The 17412-nt window shown below is 39.7% G+C and overlaps 1 protein-coding gene across 2 annotated transcripts in view; it reads right to left on the reverse strand.

Moving 5' to 3' along the window:
* Window positions 1-17412, reverse strand: part of ctnnd2a (catenin (cadherin-associated protein), delta 2a) — a 282204-nt gene that overhangs the window by 187033 nt on the left and 77759 nt on the right. For both annotated transcript variants that reach the window (XM_069512837.1, XM_020087845.2), the window contains one exon: window positions 2084-2214. In XM_069512837.1, coding sequence (XP_069368938.1) covers window positions 2084-2212 — 129 coding nt within the window. In that variant the 5' untranslated portion in view covers window positions 2213-2214. The remainder of the gene's footprint in view (window positions 1-2083; window positions 2215-17412) is intronic.

The raw sequence follows: 17412 nt of genomic DNA on the forward strand, positions 1-17412 counted from the left end.
TGATTTTAGAGTAAAGTTCGGAAACAAAATCAATGTGATAAACGTATTTTGGTACAAATACTCTTTGTGGAGAAATTGCAGCTTGTCTGACCGTCTAATCTGATCCGGTCAATTTCAAATTAGTGTTTCTGATACAGTAGCATGTGAATACTGCAGAGTATCCAGTGCAGCTTCTGTCTTCTGCTACAGATAAGCTGCAATGGAGCACCTGGAGGACAAATCCTGTGCTCAAGAATACATCTTATTTATTTCTCCAGTTCCAGATATGGAGGTGCTCTGTAACAGCAGATTCAGGTTTATTCCTCTTGATACCTAATGTGCCTCAGAGAAAAAGAAGGAGAACAGACTGCCTAGTACATTTCTTTAAACAGTATGCAAAAATGTTGAAGGCTGAAGGAGAAGGATGAAAACACCCACAGCAAAAGAGTAATGTAAACAGTGGTGGTTGTTATTTTAAAACCTACCATGTTGAATTAATGTTACATCAGTAAAGCTGCATGGATTTGACTACATCAGTTCTGGGTTTTTTCTGATGGGGAAAAATACATTCTCGCAGTCATCCCTGATTGAGGTTATTGTATCATAAAACCCATGAGTTTAAAGTCTGACTGCAAATGGATTCCTGTTACCTGTTTACGACCGAGCAAGTGAATTATTGAAAAATTTCAAATATCTTTTTCCTCAGGAGATTTTTAGAGCTGATCTCTGCAGAAGACTTAAACAATGGCTGCAGTCTATGATTTATTTCCTTCTGGGTAATTTATGTACTGTACATGTTTTTGCTCCCCCAACATGAGGATGGAGCTGTGGGTTCAAATCTATATGTTTAACACAATTGCATTAACGAAAACACAACATCAAAAACCTCACAAGGGGAAACAAAACAAAATGGAGTTGTTTGTTTGCATCAAATTTTAAGTTGCGGCTATTTTGATGAGGTTTTCACAGATGATGATTCACTGACTTGCACTAAGTAACTCGGCTTGTTTCATTGTCAACACTTCCGTTTTGATTGTGTTTCCGTTGTGGTGCATGTGTAGTTGCGTTGTCATTTTTGCATTCGTGTTGTGGTTTTTGCATTTGTGTTTTCTGTAAATGCGCTTACGTGAGACATCTCAGCCACCGTACAAATGTGCTCCAGTGCTCAGACCTGACTAAACCCAGTTTGCTTCACTGGTTCAGTAACGTGAGAGCACTGAGCGGTTCTCTAGTGGAAAGAATAAAAAAACCCAAGGGCTAAATTTACAAGGGCTAAAGCTAAAATTGCCATCAGCGCTTGTCCTTCATTCAATAAGGTTAAATGAAATATGTCACAGTATTAAATGATAAAGAGCTTCAGCATCAATGTAAATAGGCAAACTTGATTAACCTTTTTCTGTATTGCTTTTGCTGATGAGCTAAATTGCATTGCCCTGCGTTACATAAAAGGTCCAAGTCCAAGGCGAAACACAAATCACCAAATGTAATTAGAGTTTTTCAGGAGGACAGAGAACTGAACATTTGACTCTGGAGTCATTATTTTACTGTATACTTGTTGGACTGAATGGACAAAAACATGAAAGTTATTATTGCCCTTCATCCATCTTCCTCCTCACCCGCCCCTGACTTGCATCATCACGTTTGCCCCTTCCATCACCACACCCTCTTTCCCTTTCTTCATGCTAACCATGAAACGAGGCAGCGTCAGGTCCCGCAGTTTGTCCTCCTGCACGGCTGCAGCTACCTTCCCACACTCCCCATCAAGTAATTGCCTTGATTTTAATGACTGTTTCAATTATGCCTTCTTGGCTACAGCTCTCACCCTGTAATCTCCATCATTTCCAACCATTACACTCTTGCATTCCCTTGGCACCAATCAATCTTTGGTTTCTTTTAAACACTTTAAAACAGCGCAGCAGCTCTTTCCCTGAACAACAGTGACAACCTCCTGATCCCCCTCGCAGCAAAGCTGTTCAAGTGCTATTAGAGGGGAGAAGATGAGAAGAGCAGGAGAGAGAGAGAAGCAACCAAGAGCAAGAATGTGCCTTTCTCGTCAAAGTAAACACCACACAGGGTTGACATGTGTACATGGGAGAGTTCTTACCTGCTCTTTGACAGAGGCGAGGATGGAAGAGGTCGTCTCCGGCTCAGATCTGTCGCCGTTGGACGCTGGCATCACAGGGGGAACCATGGCCCCCTTCTCCTGCTCTGCAGGCTGGTCTGGCACCGGCATTGCTAATTTAACACACACAAAGAGGGAAACTTATTGTCTAGCCAGTAGTTTTAAAACAACAATTACGCAGAAAAAAGAGCATGGTAAAAATGGGTCAATAAATGTCGATCCACTTGTGAAGCTGTATAGTTATCTCAAAATATTTACTCTAGAAGGGATGAGACCTGTGCTGCCATCTGGCATCTACGTCAGATTATGTAATGTAATGTAATCAATTACACTTGGATTTGAAGAAGCAGGACTTCTTTAAAGACTGCATCTCTTATATGGTCTATTTCTTACATATAGTATTACTTGTGTTAGAAGATCATCACATTCTTAAAGCAACTGCTAAGGTCAATCTAAGTTAGCACTGAAGTTGCGAACGAAAAATGGAATACAAATGTTCAACTCTCTTAGTTTTCAAAACACATTTCTCATTGGAACTGAATTTGAAACTTGAAACCCTTAAAATCAGTTTTCCAAACTGTAAATACAACTAATAAGACTAACAGACACATGCAATGACCTGGTGACTCCAAACTGTGACAGCGCGTTAGTTTGTGCTGTGTGACATATTGTTTTTCCTGCTGATTTGGTGCAGACATCAACACAGTCAAACGGCTGACGTGGAGGAAATTAAGGTACTTTAAATTCATCAGGCATCTGGTTTTTCTTTTCCTTTGCAGTCGTTACTCAAAAGAATCTGTAAACTTGAAAACGGACAGGTATCAGTTTTCATTATTTTGTGTGTGTGAAGTGTTATTCTGTGTGAATAACACTTCAATTATCATCTCTGGTGTGAATTGCAAAGAAATGTCAAAAACGATGATTAGAAACTGTAGGAAATATATTGTTCCTTACAATTACACAGCTTTGAGTTTGTTCATGTTTTCTTCAATATCAAAGGAATGAAAATTGCCTCTACATCATGGCTACATTGTAAATAGGAACTGATCATTTGACATTCAATGCATAAAGGTGAAGGGAGGGTGCTATTTTGTCTGAGAGGAGGCCAACAGTGTAATACTTTCTTCTTTAGACTAACTTACTCATCTGGAGCTCTATATTTTTATTCTGGGAATCCACTAGAATAGCTTTGCATGATTCACACTCCACAAAAATGTATTATATTGACAATACTTATCTCAAACAGCCTGTTATGCAGCCCCTCAGTCAAGCCGCAGACTCAACCTGGCACACAAGTCCATACTAAACCTTTCCCGTTGGTAAGTGTACATATAATGGCAATGAGATTATTCAAGCATTGCAGAGAATGAGCTGTGAGTGGAGCAGATGACCATACATTGTCATTTCTACATAAATAAACAAACCAAAGCAGTCTGATGCAGGAGCTATTTCCTCACATTGCTGTTTTCTAAATGACAGAAAACAAGGAAAATCACCTCTTTTATTCTGACTGAATAGAGAGTAGACAATTATGAAACCAAAGCTTTATACATGTACCCTATGTCGACACTTTAAACACACGCAAGCACAATCACACCTCTGTCACAGCCAGTATGTCACCTCACAAATACGGACCCTATATAAAAATGTGATGCCCCACTTGTGAAGATTTTAATGACTCTAGGTGCGTGTCTCTAACTCAGGTCATTTCAAAGAGATTAGTCACAATAATTCTGTAATGTCTCCACCTACATCATCAACCACCTCATCAACTATAAAAAAATCGAATCAGTCCTGCATGGATTGATCGGCCTTTTCTGTTTGGTGAATATGAAGCACTGTAGGCACTGATGTTTTCACGGTTATATACTGGATATTCACTGTGACACCTTTACACCAACCACCAACACCTCAAACCAAAACAAAGGCTTTGTTGACCACATGTCTGGTGTTGCACAGCCCAATGACAATCAAACAACCAGAAGCACCACAAAATAACACAGCAAACTAAAATAAAACTAGTTGCTGGAGCCCGCCACTGAGCTCCAGGCACTGTTGGAACCTGTGAGACATTTAAATGGGTGCTTCTAAAGTTTATTATGGGGATGAACTCACGCTTCCACTCTCTTGACTGCCTGTAGATTATGACAGAGACGCTGCAGGTCTGAGGTCACAACAGTTCTAGAAACCTCATTAAACTAATTAGCCTTTAAAGTCATTGTTCGTAGTTCAAGAGTGAATCTAATTTGGAGGAAGAGGGGAAGCTCTGTTGCTCTGAAACACAACTTCACACTCAGGTTAGTTAAAAATAGTTTTGAATTTGAAGCCATAGTTCTGTGGTAATTGAAGGTTGAGACAGACACCATGCGTTTTCTTCCCTTGCATCGTTTTACTCTTACTGCACATTCTGAGCAAAAAAGTTGCAATATAAAAAAGTGGGTGACATAGGACTACTTCTGTAACATTTATTGGAATAGTTTTAAATCATGTGTATCTTTCCTTTCTCAGAACAAACAGGGAGAGAGATAAATCACAGACATAGGGACAGGATTGTGTCAATACAACAACCCCGACTTCAGCAAAAGACAAAATAATGAACTGATTGAAAGTGAGATTTCATACTGAAGTCTCTTACGTGATCTGATCTGAGCTCTTTACTTTAACATTTGATAAAAGATCCAAATCTCCCACTATCTATACACTCACTGGTGTATGTGCACTTACTGTCTTGAGTGTTTTACAGATTCAAGCAGTTTTTATGTTAATGTCATTGAGAGAGCTAATCAGACAGTGATGGCAACTGAACCATTAGCATCATGCGAGCCTTCCAGCTCCCACATAGACAGGCCAGTAAGGATGCAGACAGCCTGCAAATCTAACATCCAGTAAAGTCTATCAGTCAATCAGCTAACCAGCAGACAGACTGCAGGCAAGACAGGGTGGTGTTGGTAAATAAAAGATGCTCGCAAGATGGCCTGCATACTGTTATTTCACTCTCACTGACAAACACCACTTCTGTGTCTGGCTCAAATCCCCTCCTGAGTGGAGATGAGTCACCAGAGTTTAGCTCCTGAGCAACTCCAACAAAAACCATATTGCACCATCTGGCCTGACTGTTGCATTTCTCTTCAATGAAACAAGTCAAGTTAGGAGGTACGTCTTTGCTCAAGTCTGAATTATTAATATATGGACAAAATATCCATTATGGCAATCCAAATTGCTGTTTTGCATTTACTGATATTGAGGAACCGAGCTGTCTGACACAATACTTAATGAACTGACATATAAAACAAAACAAATACGACTGCATTCAGCATATGAAACTAAATTGAATGTTTCTGATAAGACGCAATCATCTGCATTAGTAAAAGGAAAACTTAATGTTTATCCAGCAAAAATGTGATTTTGAGCCTCTGCGTAAAACGATGGTGCACCGTTTGTTTTCTGAGGAAGCCAGAGATTGTAGAGAGTGCAAACCCTTTGTGATTAGTATCCAGGCAGGTGCTGTGTTCAGAAAACTGCAAAGTTGGCTCACTGTACATTGGCTGCTGCAGAGATAATCCTCATACCAAAACATTGGCAATCAAATGTCACAATCCTCCACCACCCCAATATTCCTCTAAGGCTATTGTCAGCAGGCCCAGTTGAGCTGCTATTGAAAAGACGTGTTATGTGCAGCAGGGTACAATGTAATGGGATCCTCAGCTTAGAGGTGGCTTTTGTAGCTCGGGGGACCCATTTAATTGTAGCACATTCTGTAGTCAGGCTTCCTCTTGAACTGAGAAGGTATGATGGCCTGTCATTTCACTTGGCTCAGGCCTGGGGGAGAAATGAAGATTTCAAACTGCTGTTTTTGACAGCATGGCAGAGAACTTATTCTTTCAAAGATGTCTGCTATTTAGGCTCAACCTTAATTTGTTTAGGAAATTCAACAACTATTATAGACAGTTTAAATTACCTAAACTCACTCACTTTCTGTGAGTAATATCTCTTAAACCTTACCCACACGTATTATCAAGGATTCTGTTGACATTCATGACAAAAAACGGATAGCCTAGACTGAATTGTTTCAACAAGCACTTGTGGCTCTTCAAGTGACCCCTCTTGCCCTGCACCTGTGACTTCCTACCCTGAGGTTTCCATGCATGATGGTCCCCAATTCAGCTTTTTGCCTTTTACCATACAGAAAGTAAATAAACCATTAAAAGCTCTTGATACCAGAAAGGGCCTGATCTTATGAACCCCTACTTTTTAAAATCTGATGGTTTATTGCACAGCCCCTTACTTATATTTCTAACCTCACAGTGAAAAATAAGACCCGAATATTGAACAAAATTTTTAAAACGATATTGAATACTTTTAATCAATTTTCATCATCGCTGGGATGTTGATGTTTTTGACCGATCTTGAAGGTTGTTTGGTTTGTTTTGCACCTTAATTCTTGTTTCATGTTGTAACGAGCCATGAGAGCCAAGAGAGCCAAGAGAGCTCAGCGGTACAATAAAACAAGCCCAGGACACCTTCTTCCTGTCTGGTAGTGGAAGAGATCTGGGAGATCTAAGCTGGATACAGATGTACAGTTGTAACTGTCTTTTTGTCCCAGGTGCTGTTAGCTCACAGGTCCTGGATGTGGGTCAATAACTGTTTTCTTTATAACCCTGGAAACAATCCCACTCTCTCCCTGCTTCAGAAGAGTTTTTGTGGGAGAGCGACACTTGAGCATTGGTGGCAGCCTGCTCAGCCTGTGCCCGAGGGAAAGCTTGCGACTGGTATATTACGATCCCTACTCATTCCCAATATGAGTCGAAGATCGCCTTGTATTTTACAGACTTCCCTCCATCCCAAGGTAACTCTGTCATTATATCACCACAGATCAATTTCCCATAGCTGTGCTTTTTGTCGTCTTAACTGCAGATCTCCGGGTGGAACATGTATTCCAGCTTTCTGACATTCCTTTGGCTAGAGAACACCGGTTCATCTCACAGGTTTGGGGGTCACATTAAGCATTTCCTCTGGTTTTCATCTTCAGACTAATGGTCAGACTGAGATCCTAAAAAGATATGTTGAATATTTGTTTGTGAATTTAATTTTAGTTAAACAAATGCACAATCTAATAAGTCTATTGATTTTGTTAAACGCAGGGATGTTGGTCAAGGGGGTTAGAGATACAAACAGCAATGCAAGTAAGCTTAAAAACTTAAAGGGCAGAAATCACTTCACCCAATTAATTAATCCAATCCATTAAGTTAAATATTTGTTTATATTAAATTAAGGCATCTGGTCTGCTTAGTTGTCCCTCTCGGCTGACAACTGAAAAATCTACTTTTGCTCCACACATTCGTGCATGTACAACCTCAGGGGTTTCTCACACCATGAGTGGGATTTAGCCGGATGGACACCTCTGACCCATGCTCACACCGTGACCTGACAGGCCTTCACACCTGCTCTATTCAGGCTGAACACACCTTGCTTGGACATTTGAGAGAAGAACTTTCCTTTTCCGTATCTAATCTGTTTGACTGCCTGGCCAGCAGTTTGCAGCAACCACTTAATGATGATGTACTATTTCACAGAAAACTACAGAACAAATGCTAAAATCTTAAGTGTCTGCTGAAAAATGTAGTGACCACTTCAAAATGTCAGGCGAGTGGTTGAATATTCTTATTTCTCCTATGCCAGGTCCCAGGTATTGCGTGTTGAAGAGGCCACTTTCTTCAGTCTGTTTGAGTGGGTGGCTCCTCTTCTAAGGAACACTATCAAAAGCGTGCCTTTTCCCCTTCACATGAAATGACATTGATGAAATATTTAAAAAGCCTTGACATGCAGCCTAAGTTGAGAGTTAAGAGAAGGAGGTTCTTTTGCTGATCTACCTTAACACACAAGTGTTTTTTATCATGGAAGACATTTTGACACAGTAGGAGAAGTGCAGTAATAAAATTAATAATTCCATTTTGCTGTTTCAGTTTCAGGGTTTTAATTTTAGTGCTGACACACTGTCACATTGAGTGTAGAGCCTGAGCTAATTAATACCTGTGGTTTTCCCTACAAGTCAAAATATCTGTGTGAGAACTGTGTTATGTCGGCCAAACAATCCTGTAACGTGAGTTTACAGACTTAATCTTAATGTCACCAACTGGAATGGGAAACTCACAGATTTGTTTGATATTTATGTTTCAAAATTGAGAGCAGAAAGCTGCAAACAGCCAATGAGAGGGGGCTGACCAGGAAACCTCACCTGCCGGATGTTGCGTATTTCTGTTTGGAACCAAAACATAGCTGCCTTGTTGCACTTATATGCTACAAAACGTGTAAACATGTTAATTCCTTATTCTCAGAAAGTGCTCAAAACCACGAGGTGCTGGACAGAGGCGATGAAAACCAGAGGAGAAGAATTCATCTGCATACTAGTTGATGTATCCTACAAACTTTCATAACCTCCCAGGAATCTGTATCACTTTATAATATCACGATGCAGCGATTCTGTGATAATTGATATATTGCAAGACGATCATAATGATACATCTTGATATCTGCCTAGCTTAACAAGTATACAAAATGGCCCTTGCAAACACAATGTAACTTGTCAATGTCCACATGTGCCATCATTTTAATGTAAAATAACTATTAACGCCACGTTGGATTATGCAGTTCCCATGTGTCTGGGATTGCCACTCTGAAAATGTTTAAACACCCAGTGTGTGTGGTCCTGGATCGCCTAGTTTATGTGTTCTCATGATTAAAGTCATGATTACATCTGCTTTTATGTCTGTGGTCTGCATGTTTTTAAAACCAGTTAAGCTTTGAAAACCCTCTGGGGTGCAGCAGGCATTACACTTTCTTCACATCAAGAATATATATATGGGCTGGCAGCATAAAATACACAGGCTGGCCAACACAATTGATCAGGGAGGAGTAAATACTCTTTTAATTCCTAAATAATGTAAACATACGACACGTCAAAATTTAACCAATATACATTTACATGAAATATTACTGGTTGTGGCAACGTGGTGATCCTTACCTGGTGAAGAAGATGGGACTCAAGAGCACCCAACAGACGGTTTTCACAGCAGCCATTTTGAAATGAACTAACCACAGGTGTTACTGATCACATTAACTAAGGCTCTGCGGCGTCTCATCACTAACACCTGAGTTTACCTGCTCTTAAATGTCAAAAACTCCTGACTTCACAGAAACTAGTCTCCCACCTGCATGCACACAGTGCCAAGTACACAGAGGTGGCAAAAATACACAAATTCTGTACTCAAGCAGAGCCGGTTGTGTTAAAAACGAATCAAGTAAAAGTACTAATTCAGCCTCCTCTTTAGTCAAGTAAAAGTATACAAGTAAAACGTACTTCTCTGAAGACCATTTCTCTCAGCTGTATTTGTGCAAAGCAAACTGAGACTCATGGCATATGTATATAGTGTGAGGACTTTTTCACTTAAACCACTCTTACTACAGACGTACCATACAAACAACTGAGAAAGGAACAATCCGCAAGACCTTTTTGTGACCACAGAACACACTGGTCTAATGTTTCAAAGACAAACATTTTTAAAATGCTTCAGTGTTAAAAGACTAGTCATGCACATTAAACTACTTTAAAAACTCATTCAGACACACACACACACACACACACACACAGCTGTTAAGTACAGTCTATCTATTGCTGTGCATATGCAGCCTTTATTAAAACTGACTCACATCAGCCTTTTTATTTCATTTCAATTTTAAATACAATCAGATTCGTATCAAACCTGTTTATTTCCGTTCTGATAAATGTATTTCTTAAAATGAGGTCTATATACAATCGTTCATAAAATAGACAGACAATTTGAACGTTTGAAATATCTTGTTACTCATAAGCTGTGAACACTTCACAAGCATCCACAAGAGCTTGAACAATCATCTCCCACAGAACAGAGGCAGAGCTGTGAGAAAGGAAGAGAATTTTCATCATAATTTCCATGATTATTATCATGATTTCTTGGATGATTGATAGTTTCATTTTACCTCCATGTAATATCTAATATTAAACTCAGAATCATGCATAATTCATGGAGAGAGTGCACGGTACATGCGTGTAGACAAATGCACACACACTGACATGCACACCACATGCCAACTAAAAATATACACCTGTGAGTCAAGCAGAGAGTAAACATTTTTAAATTATGCAGACACAACTATAAACCGATAGCGTTCCCTTATGGAATATTTTTATGAAATCAAAAGAACCAAAATAGGCAAAAAACTGTGGGATATAACAACTTTAATTTTATGTTTGGCAGCTATTTAATCATATACTATTTACAACACTTTTCAGTTTCATACAGAATAATAAGACCTCAGATAATAATAGGCAGAAGGCAAAATGTGAGTCAAATAATTTTTTCTTAAAGATGGTTTCTGTCCTTTTAATTCTTATCACATGGATGCATGCTCAAGAGTTAAAAATGTGGTGATTGACAGCTGATCTGCAATTTGTGAACAATGTCAAAATAACGTCAAAAATGCAAAATGGTGGCACCTTTATCCAGGATATTTTAGCCTCATTTTTGTACGATGGGAGGAAGTGGAGGGACTTTGTCCATCTTTAAACAATCACAACGAATGTAGATCATTAATACATACACTTATGAAGGAGTGCAAGTCTGCACATTTGGTGCTTTTGAAGCATTTGGTTCCTTTCTTGTCCAGTGTAATAAAAAGTCATCATGTGTAAAAGGGAATAAAAGTGTGAACATCCATATGCAAATTTAGAAAATGAGTGTCTGTCAAACTGAGATATGAACAAGCTCAGGTGACCCTAGAGGAAGCCATACAAGACCACCGTGTGAGGCGAGAGGCGTGTGAGGCGAGAGGCGGGTGTGGCTCGCCTGCGGCCTCAGTGATTCGAGAGGCTGGTCACAGGCATCTGGGATCTGATGCCTGAGGCCTGTTTTACTCACAATCAAAAGCACCAGTGCAAGCAGTCAACAGAGACAGCATCATTGATTATTTCAGTCAATACTCGCAGCTACTGCAACTGTAGCATTTCTATGACAAACTCTACCCTGCTACTCAAAGTAAACCAATTATTTAGTGCTTTATTGCAAAAAGTTATACTTCACAGGTTTCTCTTAAAGGAGCAAAAGCAAATATATTATCTGTCGTTGTTGTTGTTTTGCCTGTAGCGCTGAAGTGCAGCACACACGTACAAACAAGCACACAGACGCACGCCACCATATACGCTCACAGCTCAGTCAGGCAGCTGGGAGGCAGTGAGATGGGTGACCTAGATTGGGTGCCGGGTTTGAAGACATGCAGGAGAAGCCATCTGCATACAAAGTTAGAGATCTCTACCCCAGCAGTCAGGGAAACCAGGGAAGACGGGAAGAAATAATGCTAACTGTCTTCCTGCTATGCAGAATGCAGATTTCTCCCTGTGGTCTGTTTTTCCTTATTTTGACATGAGGATGGCAGACAAGAGACAGGAAGCAGAAATGTACACAGACAGAGGAGCCCTACTTGGTGACATTTGATTCTAGACTCACTCTATAATCTCTAAATGTACAAGAGTACAACTTATTAGTTTTAGGTTGTATAAGCAAAGAGTTAGTTTATAGACAAGCAGAACAAAAATCATTTTCAGAAAGAAAAAAAAAGATACTAATTAAATTGATGTTACAAAAATATGTCATTAGATCTGGGATTTGCTTTTAATGCCAAACTGAGAAGCACGTATTTCTCAGTAAATTCCAACATTTCTTGAGCACATCTCTCAGTCTTCATCACATTTGTATCTGATGTAGAAATATTGACCAAAATAATAACAAAATTCCCTTGACATGTAAATTATTTGGATCCAAACCTTTATAAATACTTTGGCTCCATCATTATTAATACTTTTTTTTGTTTTAACACAAGCTCTGCATCAGTAATAATCTTCATCCATTTTAACACACCTGAAAATGATATAAGCTGTATTCACTAGGCGTGTGATCCAGTGGAAATAGCAAGCAGATTGTCTACTAGTTGCAGGATATACTAGCAATGGTAAAAAGTTAGGACAGGTACTTCTTTTCTTGTTTCAACGATGCATCAAAACTGTAACTGAAGGTAAGTGTTGATGTGTGATGACTTATAAGAACCAATCAGGAAGCAAGTGTGAGTGGCTGTCATTGTTTCCGAACGTCTCATTTTCAGCCTGTCCATGCTGCAGCGCAGCCCTGAAGTATGGCGTTTATTGAGTCTTAAAATTGTCAAACGCAAAAACCACGCCTGCCTATCGATACGAATGCATAGACCAGTATTTGTAAGAATACAACTCACGAGGGAGAATTTCTTCTCTGGTGAAAGAAAAATATGGTCATCAGACTTTCAGATTACAAATGCAAGATTGTGCCAAGTACCTGAAAACAATGACTGCTCATAAGCAGGTTTTATCACCTTGACTGGCAGACTAATGGATACTGTGGCTCATTAACACGTTTGAAATAATACTGTCACCTTCCAAAGCCAGAGCTGTCAGCAAGAAGGCAGCGTGCCACAGATTCCACTGTCACCTAAGAAACCAGACACCCCTGACACGAGACAGACAGGAAGTAACAGCAAGTCAGACCTCACTGCAGCAAAGATGGAGACTATCGCAATTCAGAGATAATAGCGTATGAGCAAAAGACGCCAAGTAATCAAGAAGATAAGCAGTAAAAGGTTTAAGGAATAAAAAGATGTTATAAAAGATGAGAGACAAAGTAAAACGAGAGGGTAGGAGAGGAAGAAACCAGGCATTTCCTCGTCTGAATCTAGATTTTCTATTTTGTCTCACATCTGCCTCTGGCTTCCTTCACACTTGTCAGAACAATAAACACCTGATAATCTTCTCATAATCGACATAACGACAACTATACACACAGGATGCAAACACATACTCCTTCCTTTACAGTCTGATATTAAGCCGACAGATTTCAGAGGAGAAGCAAGTGATGAAGCAAAAATGTCAAAATAATCATCATTTATCATGACTCCTCTTTTGTGCCCACTACTGTTGAGTAAACCCCCCATTCCACTCATTCTCTGAACGTAATATTTGGAATCCAGACCTATTGTACACAGTGTGTTTGTGTGGAGAATTCCCACTGTTTTATAGGTCATGTGAGCTTTACAGGAGACACAGCATTTTCAATGATATATTGCATGAGCAAAAACCCATTTCATATGGCGAGAAAAGCCATATGCATTCTCTGAAGCACACAAAGGCATCCATGTGATAATGTGCAATATTCCCAAATCCATTTACGGCAGTGAAAATATACTGTCCGCTGTCTTTGTGAGAATAACGGTGATAAAGGCTAACAGCTAGCAGTTGCCTAAGGGAAGGCTATTTGTGGCTCTCACAGTTTCTTTGCAATCACTAAAAAATCCTTTATGTCTCAGAAGCTTTGTCCTCGACAAAAATCCTGTGACTGCAGGAAACACAAGGCAATAAGGATTTCGGAGTGTTTTCAAACTTTGACACATTTACCCAAGTACAGAATATTATGTAGCTGCTTTTAATGGATGACTTTGGGCCATTTGCAAGAAAACAATGAGGGGTAGTCATTTAGCTCCTGGGGCGCGTCAGTGTATCACCTATTATAAATATTTCCATTCCTCCATCTTAAAATCTGCCATCAAAGTAAATGTTATTCCTTGTCCCACCATGGTGATGTAAAAATGTTTCTCATAAATTGCACATACAAGCTGTTAGGAAGCCATGTAGCCAGAGTACATTTCCAGTGCAACAAACTTCACCTTCCTGGTTCTCTTTAGGATAAGAGACGATGAGATCTGAGTAATGTAATGGTGTTTTACTCAGCCACAGATCCAGCACCATCCAGCTGGCCCTGCTGGGGAAAATGAAGCATCATTACTCCCTTGCCTGAAAGCACAGCTGGTTCAGACTCAGCCCATCTTGAGCAGTTCAAAACTATTCATTAATTAATTAATGATTGAAAGGAAGGTTCGGTTTGACTGCTGTGGGCAACTGTAGTTTCAATATGAACCTTGGTAATTTTACAATTTGGAAAATTGACTGATATTAAAAATGAACAAGCTTTGGTTGGCCATTTGAGAGCCTGTAGTGGAAATCAGTCTGGTGATAGTCAATTCTGAACATAAAGCTCCAAATAGGATACCAGCTATTTGCTATGCAGGCACATCCTGAAGCTATGTGGTATTGAAAGACCCAACTATACCCCAATATGCTCAGAGTGGTAAGAGTTAAAAGGAGCTTTAGCCTTTGCAAATAAAAAAACTCCTGCATACATGCATACATAAACACAACACAGAGCAGCAGGTCTGTTATTTCTATTAACTTACAAAAGTGAAATAATCTGTCCACAGTTTCCTCGATCTCTCCCAATTCAAAGCTTTACGATTTCATTTCCATTTGACACAAAAGCGTCTGTATTCAAATACATGCACACTGAACGAGCATGTCATCGCTCTTAAGTGCTTGAAACGCTAGGAAAATGTCAACATGCGTCACAAGCCATCATCGGAGCCACTGGCTTTTGTAGAGCATCAATCTGTTAATGCCGGAGATGACGTATTCCGAGCAATTTTGACAGGTGGTGAAATGGTGTGTTTGGACTAAAAGATGTGCTTTTAGAGCAGCGCCTCCATATCCAATATTTAAGTGCTCAGGTTGTGTTTTCTGGACTTTTTCCTTCCTTTGGCATGTCATGTAGGCTTTTCATGTGTGCAAAAAGGTCTACTGAATATCAAAGACGAAAGTCCATGTAATAATTTTCTTCTCTATCTCGTACAAGGCTGCTTTTGAAGTGCCTGTAAGGCCTTGTTTGCATTACTGCATTTTTTCCATTTAACCTGCCAGTCTACTGGCTAGTTTGGCTCATATATGTAAGGTGGAATGGACACCATTGTTACTGTGGCTACAGGAGCATTAAAAGCTGTTTGGGAAGCCGCTGGGTAAATGACGTTACACACCTGACACACTCTTTGAACAGTTGACCAATCAAAACAGAGTTAGCCAGCTGAGCAGACCTGGCTATTTGGGAGGTGGGTCAAGAGCTAAAACCTTGAACACAGAGGGTGAAAAGAGCTGCTGCAAGTAGGTTTTCAGAGAAATTATGAAATTATAGCTATTAAACAATTTCTAATACACTCATACCCCATGTTAAAAATATGAATCCATTACTGACTAAAATATATGCATTTACTGGAAAAAAGACACAGAGGAAAAGCCAGAGAGTGTGTGAATTAGAAAAAAGATGTTAGACTGACAGACAGCAATGGGCGTAGTGGTTTCAGTTTATAACCTTGACCATGACTGTCATTGCGTGCTGTCTTAAACATGAAGATATGATCGACATTCAAAGGGAATAGAGGCCAACATTTAACTGGGTGTTATCTCTGACAGAGCAGGCCTGAGTCTGATCTAATGAAAGACAGCATTCCTCATTGATGGGAGCAAAAGGGAAAGTGAGATGTATTAAAAAATTTTTTTTATCTATGTTAAGCTACAACAACACATTAAACTCTTTACATAAGTGACTCTGGAGAAGATTGCTACTCAACTCCATCCACAGCAGCAACTTCCTCTTCATAATGCAACTCACCACAATGTCACGTTTTATTATTTGCATCCATAGCAAACGCTTTTGTTGGCAGCAGAGCTCACCACAGTATGAAACCCAGAAAGCCGCAGTATAGAGCCTTTGCTGTGGCTTCAGAGGAATAATGTACCCCTGAGAGTTGGATAATAGAAGCTGCTCTCTGTCGGAAACATGGCTATATCAACACTCATCCTATCCCTTACACCTTTGACATTTAATACATATATAATTTACATGAGTAAACAGTAATCCTGCACTAACGTGCACACACACATATTGCCGTCATCACTGCATGTTGCAGAAACTATTTTGCATTTACATATAAGCGCTATGAAACAACCTGAAAGTAAAGAATAATCATCAGCAGTTTATTCAATTATTTCTGGCAGATCCTCCCAAACTCAATCAGATTGGAGGGGAAGCGCCTGTGAATTGCCATCCTCAGGTGTCTATGGGGTTTAAATCTGAGCATGGGCCACTTGTGAGATGAATCATCACCTCAGCCTCAGGTCACATGCAGGTTTTCACATGCAGGTTTTCTTCAAGTCCCGATATCCACCCTCAAGTACTCAGCCTATGAGGCACATTTCATAGCATTGTCACACGGGTAAACAAACCAATATGCAACCTATCAATAAACAATCACACATGGATGGAACAACAGATCAAACCCCAAACAGTTTCATGTATCTAAATGCACATACATGTAGCTCCGTGCTAATTAACAGCAAGAGTTTGTTCATTTGCTTGTCCTATTAATTTTGTTGCATAATAATGCCACTTTTCGTAAAAAAGTAAATTAATTATTTAAAAATTACCTCTCAGTCACTCTGTAAGACAGAAGAAGAAAGTAAACTGCGTAAAGTGACAGCCACAGGTTTCTGTTTCGTCAGAGTAAAGTAACATGGTGCAAGATGGTGTCCCATTTCTATTTAAACACTTTTAAATCCTTGCTGCCTCTTACACTCAATCACTTACCATTTGATGTCAATTAAGTCTGTGAGAGTTCACGGCTTGAGTCCTTAGGGGGGACATTGACATTCAGTCTAAGTATTTGGCTGCATTCTTCCTTCCCTTAGTTCTGACTAGCCTCCTTGTCTCTCCATCTTAGAAGCACCACTACGACACCCTGCTTAGCAATAGCAAAGTGTTTTGCAATGTGTTGATTCTTTGGTTTCACCAGACCAGATAATATTTTTGTTCATGCTCTCCTGAACATGCCACATGTCAAATTCCAAGCAATCTGTCAATACCTTTTACTAATCTGACTGATGGGGTGCTGCTGAGATGATTGTCCTTCTGCCATCTATGTTGAGGACTTCTCAAGCTGTTAGAGTGACCTTTGGGTTATTGGTCACCTCCATGACCAAGGACCTTTTCGCTTCATTAATCAGTTTGGCTGGGTGGTCTATAAAAACAGCCTTTATATTTCACAATCACTGAGGCCACTGTTCTCCTGGGAACACTAAATGCTTTAGAAATTGATGTATACTCTATAATCTATGCTCAACAACAATTTTATGGCTGAGGTCTTCAGGGACAGAGACCCTAACCCTAACCCTTTGAGTTTATGGCTTGGTTATTTTCAGTGATTATTTTGGGCCTTAGAGTACAAAGTTGGAGAACACCATTATAGCTTTTATTGAAATATCCAGTAAAAACCTTTGATGTTGTCCTACAGATGTCTGAACAAAGGCAGTCTTGACA

This window comes from Paralichthys olivaceus, chromosome 17 (genome assembly GCF_024713975.1).
Source record: "Paralichthys olivaceus isolate ysfri-2021 chromosome 17, ASM2471397v2, whole genome shotgun sequence".
Classification (NCBI taxonomy): Eukaryota; Metazoa; Chordata; class Actinopteri; order Pleuronectiformes; family Paralichthyidae; genus Paralichthys; species Paralichthys olivaceus.